This window comes from Tupaia chinensis, unplaced genomic scaffold (genome assembly GCF_000334495.1).
Source record: "Tupaia chinensis unplaced genomic scaffold, TupChi_1.0 Scaffold000624_1, whole genome shotgun sequence".
NCBI classification, from domain to species: domain Eukaryota; kingdom Metazoa; phylum Chordata; class Mammalia; order Scandentia; family Tupaiidae; genus Tupaia; species Tupaia belangeri.
Window position 1 is genome coordinate 1,189,917 of NW_006160144.1, and position 11,406 is coordinate 1,201,322.

Genomic DNA, 11,406 nt, shown 5'->3' on the forward strand with positions numbered 1-11,406 from the left:
GCCGGGGCTGCTGTAGCCGCTGCGATCCCCAGATTTCGGAGGTTCCCCTGGGAAGGAAGGAAGGGAGTGAGGCCAGGACGTGGGTGCGGGGGGCAGAGAAAGCCCTGGGGCTGCCTGACCTGCGGGTGCACCCACGTTCCCAGCCAGCTTAGGCGTGTGAAAGCTCGGCTGCAGCAGGGGGTACCCAGCCAGAGTCTCCTCGTCCCGCCTTGTTACTAGAGAGACACCCCAACTACCAGGGAAGTCAGGGTGGTCAAGACTGCCCAACACCCCCTTCCAGAGACCAGGCCAACTCCATCCCACAGTTCTGGGGTCAAGAGATTAGCTCCAACCAGCCTGTGGTTTCTGAAGACAATTCCGGGATCAGCAAATGGCATAATGGTTACGTCTCTGGACTCCCATGTAGTGGACGGGAGTTCGAGTCCTGGACCCCACAGCTTGAAACACGTTGGGTGTGTATGCGGGCATGCCCAAAATCCCAAGAGGAGAATGGAGGAAAAGGGATTGCAGTGTGGTCATCCCCCTTGAGGGGTCATCTCTCCCCTTCTGTCTCTGTCCCTCTGGAGAGCACACTCTCCCTGTACCAAAAATTTCTCTTAAAAAAAATAAAAATGAAAGAAGAAAGAAAGAAGAAAGAAAGAAAAGGTGTCCCCCACCTGAGCTCAGGGGCCTCTCCTAGAAAAGGGAAATGATGATATTAGTAGTGACAGGGCTCTGGGCAGCCATGTGTGTAGATGCGCTTTGAGAAACTGTGGTGGAGGTCTACATGGCCTTCACCCTCAACAGGGCCAATGCCACAACCACACCCAACCTCTACCCTCTGGCCTGGACCCCGGGGCCCTTTACGCACAGGGCAAGTTCAAAGCTCTTCAGTGAGTCCAGGGCTGCCTGTACCCCTGTCTGCTCAGGGGGCCCACCCCAGAGTGGACTGTCTGCTCCGTGTCTACCCACCCCTGGTTCTCCAGACAAGCCATGCCGCTGTGCCCTGCCTTGCTGTTCCTACCCCAAGAACACCCTTCCTGGCGCACCACAGTGCATGGCAGGTACCAATCACCTCTCCATGGCCACACAGGGCCAAGCCCAACATGGCTGCCAGGGCCTCTCCTCTCCCAACAGGCTCGGTCCCTCCTCTGCTGGGCATCCTTAGCCCCCCCAGCGCATCTCTTGCTACACCCCCCACACCTCCCACATGCTCTAGTCACTCGCTATCAGCTTCATGGCCCAGCGTCTCTCAGACTGTGGCCACGGACCCTGCCTGAGGGTCTCCAGCGCTTTCACAGAGGAAGTGAGATGCACAGTGTGGATTTCTGGGCCCATCCGGATCTGAGAAGGCAGACTCCACAGGGGTGGGGCCTGCAAATCTGGTTTGTCTCAGGCTCTCTGAGGACTCTTGAGCACCCTGAAGTCTGAGACCCAGCTCATGCTGTGTCCAAGCCACATATTGGCCTGAGAACTGGAGCTCAATCGTGGATCACCAAGCTTTGGCAGCCATGTCTGCCCCCTCCAGTCATCTGTAACAAACACCCACTGGACCTGGAGAAGGGCAGCTCTTTCTTCGAAGCTCAGGGAAGCAAATCAGTGACTTCTCTTGTCAAATGAAGAATAAGCCTGATAGTTGTTTGTTTTTAGTTCTGCTACAGAGCACATTCACTCACCACCAGAGAGAGAGAGAGAGAGAGGGAAAGTGAGAAATTACCCCCCAAGGGGGATGGCCACTCCACAATCCCTTCTCCTCCATTCTCCTCTCGGGATTTCGGGCACACAGGCCCACATACCTGGCATGATTTTCATGCCACTGCATCCAAGACTTGAACTGTGGTTAGCCATGTGAGAGTCCAACTCCTTAACCACCACGCCACCTGCTGGCCCAGCACCGCAGTTTTTAGGGTCTGAATTTCCATGTCTTGGGAGTCCCTGCAGTAGTCAAGCTCGTGGCAGTAGGATCCATGCCGTTTATTATGTGAGGAAACAACGGATGGGCTTTCTCTCCTCCGGGACACAGGGTGACAGGGTAGGCTTTCAGTGGCGGTGCAAGTCCTTTCCGTGCCCCTTAACTGCAGAGAGACCTGGACAAGTCATTTAACCTTCCTGACCTGCATCTTCATCTGAAAAAGGGGGAGAAGGAGCAGAGCCCACAGGACTGTGTTAGGAGGATGGGAGCCATAACAGGGAGCACCCAGCACCGCTGCCGGAGCTCACAGACTGAGGTTTCCTTTTTGTTGTTTTCATTTCATTTATTTATTCTAGAGATTTTTGCCATAGGGCATGAGTGCTGGCCAGAGAGGGAGAGACAGAGAGACAGAAAGTAAGAAATCACCCCCCAGGGGGGATGACCATGATGCAATCCCATCTCCTTTTGGGATTTTGGGCATACACACATGCACGTGCCTAGTGTGAGTTTCAAGCTAGTATGGGACTCGAACCATGGTCAACCATGTGGGAGTCCAGCACTTAACCACTATGTCATCTGCTGGTCCCCTTTTTGTTGTTTTTAACTCCAGGGGGCACGTGTACTTGCTGGGGTTGGGTGGAGGGAAAGAAAGCACTCCCCCAATGGGGCACGGTCACACCATAATCCCTCCTCTATTTCTCCATCCTGTCGAGACTGGGCACGCATGGACCTGTGCCTGGCATGTTTTTTCAAGGAACTGGGGCTGAGACTCAAACCCATGTGAGCTCCACACCCCCTGGACAGGACTACGGATTGAGATTTCACACCTAAGCCTTGGTCAGACACAGTCCAACCTCCAGCACCCTCAGCCTTTGGGCAGGCCCTTGTCCCTGAAGTAGACGAGAACACGCTGGATCGGCAAGCCCATCAGACAGATTCCTCCGCAAACTACACAGGAGACAGGAGTTCTGTGCCGCCTGCAGGCTCTGCGTGCGAAACCTGCATTTCAGAAGCAGATCCTCCCAGCCCCGGACACAAGCCCACAAACAGCCACACGCAAAGGCAGCCTGCCCACCAGGCAAGGCAGGCTCAGAATTACCTCGCTCAGGTTTCGCCCCAGCAGGGGGCGGTTTTCTCTGCACTTGCTTGGTAGCTTAAAGAGAAAAATCCACAGAAAGCCTCATTATCGTCCTCATCCTCAGAGGCGGAAGGAGCCTGACTGATTGCATGCAGCAGGCCCCATAGCCAGCCTGTCGAGCATAGGGGAGGGAGGCAGGGAGTGGGCTCAGGGAGGGCCACAGTGGGCAGAAGGAGGTCAAGGAGCCCCAAAGGGGAAGCTCTGCCCACCTGTCGGTGCCACCTAAGATCAGGTGAGATCCAGACAGCAATGCATGTCCTGTTTTCAACTGTTAAAAAAGTGTGAGCCGGCAGGCCAAAGGTTAAAAAGAAGCAGGATCAAAACTGCATGTAAAATCCAATCAGAGTTCTGTTAATCACTGCATCGCACGTACATGAGAAGAACGCCAGGTAGGAAAGTACCAGGTGAAAAACAAGACCAGCAAGGCTTGCTGAGCAGCTATCCGCACAGTGCCACCCCACCCCGCACACGGGTCATATGACCCACACACAGGTCACGCCACAGCAAAACCATGCAATGGGTACAGGGCAGGCCCTGAGTGGCTCTTTCAAGCCCAGGACGGGAAGAGATCCCACAAACCAGGCCCGGCTTCGACCAGCCCACACCAGGGTCCACAGGCCTCCTGGGCACCGTGAGGGAGCAAATGCAGACCAGGTGCCCCAAGAGAGGCAGAGCCTGCAGCTAGAGGCCTGGAACAGGTCAGAGGGCGTGGAGAGGGCAGAGCCCAGCCCACTGCTGGGTTTAGGAGTGTCTCCAATGTTCACGTGGTGAGATTTGGCTGTGGCAGGTGATGAGAGTGAAACGTAATCTGACTATGGTGTTGAAAGGTGGGGCCTCTGGGAGGAGAACAGGATTAAGGTCATCAGGTGAGGCCCCATGGTTGAGTCCCAGTGAATTTCTTTTTTCCTTTTTTTTAGAGAGATTTTTGCTATCGGGCACATGTGCTCACCAGAGAGACAGACAGAAAGCAAGAACTCACCCCTGGAGGGGATGGCCACGCTGCTATCCCTTCTCCATTCTCCTCTTAGGATTTTGGGCATGCACGCACTTGTGCCCAGTGTGTTTTAGGCCGCCAGGTCTGGGATGAGTCCCCGTAAGTTTTTAAGAAGAGGGAAGGAGACAGAGCCGTGTTCTGCTCTGACCAAGCTCCTGCCCTCTCCCATACCATCCACCAGCAAGAAGACACTCCCCAGGTGCGGCCCCTGGACCCTGGGCCTCCACAGGGTGAGCTGAATAAGTCTCTATTCTCATTTCTTTTTCTTTTTTTTGGTCATGGGGCATGTGCACTTGCCAGAGAGAGACAGAGAGGAGGAAAGTGAAAATTCAGCAGGGGGATGGCCACGCCACAGTCCTCCATTCTCCTCTTGGGATTTTGGGCACACACTCTCACCCAGTGTAATTTTTCAAGCTGCCATGCCCGGGACTTAAACCATTGACTCAGCCACGTGAGATCCAGCATCTTAACCACCATGCCACCTGCGGGCCCTAGCTTCTATCTCATAAATTACTTAAAAATACTTGAGTATTTCAGTTATTAGCAACAGAGCATACTAGAACACAGGCTGTCCCTAATCTCTAAGAGAGTGACTTAAAACATTTTTTTTTTGAGTTATTAGAGGGTACATGTGCTCACTAGAGAGGCATAGAGAGAAAAAGCAGACCCCCCCGCCTCCCGCACGTCCCAATAAGGCACGGTCATGTCACAATCCCTTTTCCTCCATTTTTCCACTCTTTCAGGATCTGGGAGCACATATGCACATTTGCCCAGCATGTTTCTGAAGCTTCCAGGGCTGGGATTCAAACCTCTGTCAGCTATATGGGTTCTAGTTCCCTTAACCACTATGCCATGTGACTGGCCCAAGGATGATTATTCTTTCTTTCTTTCTTTTTTATTTGTTTTTAGACGTTTTTGCCTTAGGGTACATGTGCTTGCTGGAGAGAGAGACAGAGACAGTGAGAGGGAAAGTGAGACCTCACATCCTGGGGGGATGGCCACAGCCCAATCCCTTCTCCCCCATTCTCCTCCTGGGATCTTGGGAATGCACGCACATGCACCTGGTGTGATTTTCTTTCTTTCTTTTTGGAGAGGTTTTTTTGCTATAGGGCGCGTGCACTTGCCAGACAGACAGAGAGAGACAGAGATAGAAAGCGAGAAACCACCCCCCAGGAGGGATGGCCACGCTGCAATCCCTTCTCCTCCATTCTCCTCTCGGGATCTTGGGCACGCACGCACATGCGCCCGGTGTGAGTTTTAAGCCACCGGGTCCAGGACGCGAACCATGGTCGACTACGTGGGAGTCCAGCGACATAGCCATTATGCTAACTGCAAAAAATAACCGTTACACCATCTGCTGGCCCAAGGATGACTATTCTCTTTTTTTTTTTAATAATTATTTGTTTTATTTTATTTTATTTATCATTCATTTATTTTAATTTGGCCAGAGAGAGACATGGAGAGAGAGAGAGAAAGTGAAAAAGCAAGCTAACAGGTTCAGGACTTGAACCACAGTCAGCCATCTGGGATTCTAGTGCCCTTAACCACCACGCCGCCTGCCAGCCCCAAGGATGACTATTCTTAACTGGATCCTGGACACAAAAGAGCTGGACAGAAGCCCTGCCAGGTGCTCAAACCTGAGTTTCACTCAACGGAGCCTAGGGAGACAGCACAGCTTCCAGTGCTCTGCTCAGACCCTCGGGCTTTGCAGAGTCCCTGAGTCCCAGCAGGTTAAGCTCTCCTGGGCTGAGCCTGTGATGTCACTCAGTGACCTGGCCAGGCTGCTGCCGTCTCCACAAAGTGCCATGGGGCTCATTCGGAGACTGAAAAATACCTTGCTGGGCCTTTCTCCGCGTAACCCTGGCCTTGGGACCGGAGAAGCGCCTGACCTGCTACTTAGAAGTCATGTGACTCAATTTCATGCCTGACCCCAGCTGGTGAGACTTAGTCAAGCAAACTCTTAGAGCCTCGATTTCTTTATTAATAAACATCACGGATTCACTATCTACCTTCGAAAACTGTCAAAAGGATTAGGAAGTCAATGGGCACGGCGGTGTTTGGTAAGCTGCCAGGGCTGACCAGCCCAGGGGTTAGTAATTGTCAGTGGCATCCTGAAACAAGGGCTGGGCCTTTTGAGCGCACCTGCCTGGGATTCCAGGGAAACCTTTCCTTACCAGTGCCAGGAGGTGTCTTCGGGGAGGGTGTGGTTTTTGCTGGAATTCTGGTGGCGTTGCCAGTGCCTTTTTGGCCTGGAGGGGCAGCTCCCCGGGGTGTGGCAATCTTCGTCCCAGTTTTGCCATCAGCCCCCTGTAAACCGAATCAGAATAGACTGACTTTACCGTCTGGGACAGTTACAGTCACCAAGACCAAGGCCAGCCTTGCTCTACCACCATGACTCATGTGAGGCTCAGGCCAGGTGACCGTCTGCCTACTAGAGGCAACAAATGTCTTGCACAATCTCAAGGGTTTGCTGGGCACACAAACCCACAGTCCTGCCCAAGCACCAAGCACCCCATTAGCACTTCTTCCCAGCGCAATTGTGTACAGTAGTTATCAGTGTGAGTTGAGCTTAAGTACTATAAAAAGACAACAGTGCTCACAGCAAGGATCGGGGTCACTAGCCACGCAGTGTCCACTGACAGGCAGGACATCGGCGGATGCCTATGGTCTGAGTCAAGTTTTGGAGTGATTTGACTGATGGAGGCCCTTGGAGACACTGATTGTTGGCCCTGGGCAAGAATGCTAAGCAGAGCTGGGTCTTTTGTAGTCTCCCAAACAACCCTTGGGTCTCAGCAGCCCCTCGGGTGTGCTAAGGGCCAGTAGCGGGGTGAACACCAGCATCAGTCAACAAACCAGGCTGGGAGCCACTGCTGGCACAGACACAGTCGACTGTGGGGCGCTACTGTGTGATTTTCCAGTGGGTAACTGTCAGACGTAGCACAAACTCAGAAAGAAATGACATGAACCAGGGACTGTAGGACGGTCAGGAAGGGCTGAAATCGTGGGATGAGGGTGGCTCTGTAGTGATGCCTCCCAACCCAAATGACAGCGCTCTGGAAGCGCTTCAGTTACCAAAGTCAGGAATGGACCAAGGACCCCTGCAGATGCCTCAGAGGCGGCTGCTATTAGGCTGAGAAGAATGACTCCACGCTGCCTTCTCCCCTCTTCCACCAGAACTTAATATGCCACCTGCCACACTTCTCTGAGGAAAGGTCTCAGAGACTAAAAACCAGACATTCCAAAACCACAGGAGAGCAGCCTGGTCCTTCCGAAGGTGGACCCTTACCTTGAGTTTCATCTCCTTTGCTCCAGAGCTGCCGGTTCGGGGTGTGACAGAAGAGACGTGTTTAGGAGAGGAAGATGGCTCTGGGCACACGGCAGGGCTGGAGGGTTTGATCAAAGGGTCTGAGCTACCGGAAATGGGGCGTTTGGGGCTAAGGCAAGGCCTATCGTTCAAGGTTTTGGCGGAGGAAGGTGTGGATGTCTTAAACATAAACATAAATAAAATCAAAATAAAAGTCAGCACAAGAGGGAGGAAAAGAAATTGAAAAAAAAAAAGGACAGTAGCTAAAAATTGATAAGGCAGGTCATGGCTTACAGCGGGCTCTACGAACTGTTTGGAGGATATGCGCTTATCAGGCCTTCTGGTCAGTAGGGATGCTCCCTAACCATATGGCAGTTTTTCTGTTTTAAGCACATTCTGCAACGCCAGGGTACGGCGGTCATCATCACACGTATGCATGACAGCGTTCAAAAGAGAAGATGGAAAATGAATAGTCGTTCTGGTATGTTCTTTCTCTGGCCATTGGATCTTCTGCGCCCCCCACTTTAGAGACTTCTGGTTTAGTGGTGCTTCATACCCAAGAAGCCCACGGCAATTGCCAAGGATGTCTTAGGATGTTTCTCAAAAACATCCCCAAGGTGTCATGGGTCAGAAGCACCCCACTTTCTGCTCAACCCCGGTGAGGAGCTCACACTTGTCCCTCTTCCCCCACGCTGGGAATCGGAATGGCTCACATAAAGATGATGCCTGCCCAAGTCTTCACGATTCTGCCTGACACCACTTCAGTTATGTGAAAGTCTCAAAGCTAATGTTAACACCAGCTGGTGAATCCCGACCTGACCAAAGTTAACTCTTATGCACATTCCGCACAAGGAAATAGCCCGACTGGGGCAGGTGGCCAACGGGACAGGTGTCCACACACCCTCAGAGAGGGAGCTGCACCCTGGCATGAGTGCACTTCGTGGACAGTGGCTGATACCCTGTCTGTCCTAACTGCTTCTGAGGGTTCTGACCAGGAGGTGTGGCCCTGGGGCAGGAAGGGGAGCCACAAGGGGCACTGCCTCCAGGAATGAAGGTGGAAGGGCTGTCTAGAGGGTTCCAGGCAGAGAGTACGGAGCAGGCAGAGACTTGCCTGGGTTCCTCAGGTGTTTCCTCATTGCCTTCAGATTCCCTACGGAAGTGGCTGAAGTCCGTTCTGTGGCCGAGGGCAAAGAGGGGAGCTTAAGGCCCGGGGCAGGGGTGAGAGGGAAGGGTGCAGCTGAGCTCCGAAGCTGGCAGCAAGGGTGAGAAGCTGGGGGAGGGTAGTGAGGATCCCTGCCTCCCTCCCTGCACAAGAATCTCTCTGCTCCTACCTGGCTAAGGTTTGTAATAGGTCCTAGCCTTCGCTGGACTGTGAGCATCTCTAGGGTGGGGGCAACACACCCATGGGTTCTGAGTAAGTGAGTGAGTACGTGAATACATGCATGAGGCCGGTATTCCCTGCCCCTGCCCCAACACTAAATGGATACCATGGCTGATGGGCAGTCGGCTCCTGCTGCCATTGCTGCCCGAGTGCCTGCAGGACCCTCAGCTGCCTCATAGGTAAGTCTTTGTGATGGCGAGAGCTGACTTCTGGAGTGGTCCCCAACCCACACACTGCCGAACTCCCCCTTGGGGATCCAGGATTGGTTAAAATCCAGATGTTTCAGGCAGAATCTACATTGCAACTTTTAGATTCCTTTACAAAAAAGAGATCTCTAGGGCCAGGGTGGGATTTTCTAGGAAAAGATACCACTGCGGAATTACAAAAGCATTTCCCAAGATATGAGGAGACCTCCAGAGGCTCATGGGATTAAAGTATGAGTTTACTTTGGTACAAAAAATGCTTTGAAAGCCAGGCACAGTTTTTCCATGAACTTTTTGAAGACCTCTTGGTATAAAGGCATGGAGGGGGTCACCTATACTGGGAGGAAAGGCTGAGAAGGGCAGGCAGTGTTCTGGACGCAGTCTGTGGGGCAGACAGGCTGTTCCTGGATGGGTTTCTGACGACTAGGGTATGTCCCAAAGAGGCCCCTTGGCAGGATCTCAAGATGGTGTCTGCCACACCGCCGTGCACTACACTCAGGAATTAAGGTGTGTACCAGGTCTCCCCCTCCTACACCCCTGCAGCCTACAGCACCCCGACACGCAGCCTGCGATCACCTAGCCAACTGCTTCCAGAATGCCTTTTCCCACCCTGCATCATCAACCGCATCTGTATTTCCTTCATGGTCTGCCTCGGTGCCCTTCTCTTCTAGGGCTTTCCCAGGAGCTCCCGCCTGAGGTTGGAGGTCCCTGCCTTGCTCAGTGCTCTCTCGGTTCCGTAATGTATTTCCTATATATCTTAAATTAATGTGTTTGCTGAGCCTCTGCCTGGAGTAGTAAGTGTAAGATGTGTAAAATTGCAGAAAATTCAAACGCACCTTCATTTACCTTCTAAGTCTCAGCTAAACACGCAGAGGAAACTGCGATTAGGAGTGTTAATTCATGAAACTGCGGACTGCGTTTCCCTGGTGCAAGTATCAGAATGGATAAATGCTGGATTTCCTTAAAAGCTTGCACGAAAATGTGAAGTACTTTACATGACAGTTGTACTGTACGACAAACTCTTCCCGCATGGTATTTCTAAGAATGGGCAGACAGAAAGCATAGCTCCTTGACAAACTTCACCAGCACCGGATAATATCACGGCACCGTCAACTTACCTTTGTCTTTTTGTCATCGTTTCCAGTCCCGTCTTTGCTTTTACTGACCATGCGAGCTGATAAAGCAGAAAGTGAGAATGTAAGTTACACTCGTTTTTACAGATCATGGACAGAATCAGCTGTAGCCAGGTTGGATTTCTGCGGGAAATCCACAGAAATTGGTTTGTTCCATTGGGTCTGGGGAAAACCCAGTTGACATTCTTTCCCCTTCGATCTTCCGAGTCTCCCATTGTTAGTATCAACACAACACACTGGGGTCATGGCTCAGAACAATCTGGCAAGAGGGAGCGGCAGGCTGGCAGAGGGAGGGGACATGCAGAGGGATAACATGGACACAAGAGCTGTCTAGGGAGGTAGAGAGCAGGCTCCCACTAAGAGGCTCTCTCCCTGCCTCTGCCAGGGTCAGCCTCACCCAGGTGAGGCTAACCCCACCCCATGGAGGAGCATGAATGGGAGCAGCTCAGCCAGGCTCAGGCCCCTGCAATATCCTGGGATCAGAGTGGTAAGCCATCTCCACTCTGTGGCCAGGCTTGGCTTTTGTTTCCTGTGAGGTTCTTGCTTACCCTGTCAGACCTTGGGGACTAACTGGAGCCACCTCTTACTCTCTTGCCCCAGCTGCCAGTTTATCAGTGGTCCTGATGCTCATCTCTCTGGGCTCTTATACTGTAACCTCACACCCCATTTCTGGTTGTTTGCCACCAGAAGAGTTGAGCCTGGCAGGAATGTCTTCACTTCCTTGTTGCCAGTGGCACCCCAAGAATTTTGGTTACTGGCCCCAGCTGCCCTCAGATAACCCATGCCACCCCTGACGTAGCTGTGGTGGACCTTCTCATCACCCTCCTGGCCCTCAAAGGGGACTAAACCTTGTCACTTCCTCAAATTCAGTACAAACTAGTTACTATCCTACATCATCTGGATTTCAGGACCAATCATCAACAGCTTTCGTTTCCACAAAAGGATTGTGAAACCAATCTACTGAACTCATCTACTGACATTACCTCTAACTCATCTTCTTTGGTCTATTCACATTGATCATCAAAATTGATTATAGATTTTCTTCTTTGGTTTTAATATCATAGTCCTCCTGCTCCAAGAACAATACAGCTGCGTGTAGCCTTTCACTAGCTACTGTAGACTGGATTACTAGGGTAACCAGCATGGATTATCTAGCTAGTTTCCCAACTTTACTATATAGCAGAAAGACTTGGAGTGGTTGCTAAAATAGATTGCTGGCCCATTCTGAGACTGGTTCTGTGAGCTTAGAGGAGCACCCAGGAACCTGTATTTTAATAAGAGCCCAAATGGATCTGATTCGCACCTTCCTTCCTCTGCCCAAATCAACAGCATCATCCAGTGAAAACAGAAGCATCTGCTGAA

The 11,406-nt window shown here is 52.0% G+C and overlaps 1 protein-coding gene across 1 annotated transcript in view; it reads right to left on the reverse strand.

Moving 5' to 3' along the window:
• The window catches only part of MAPT (microtubule associated protein tau), a 60,879-nt gene that overhangs the window by 26,478 nt on the left and 22,995 nt on the right, over positions 1–11,406 (reverse strand). Inside the window, exons 9-12 of the mRNA XM_027775990.1 lie at positions 10,030–10,085; positions 7,310–7,507; positions 6,198–6,330; positions 3–47 (exon numbers count right to left, since the gene is read on the reverse strand). Coding sequence (XP_027631791.1) covers positions 3–47; positions 6,198–6,330; positions 7,310–7,507; positions 10,030–10,085 — 432 coding nt within the window. The remainder of the gene's footprint in view (positions 1–2; positions 48–6,197; positions 6,331–7,309; positions 7,508–10,029; positions 10,086–11,406) is intronic.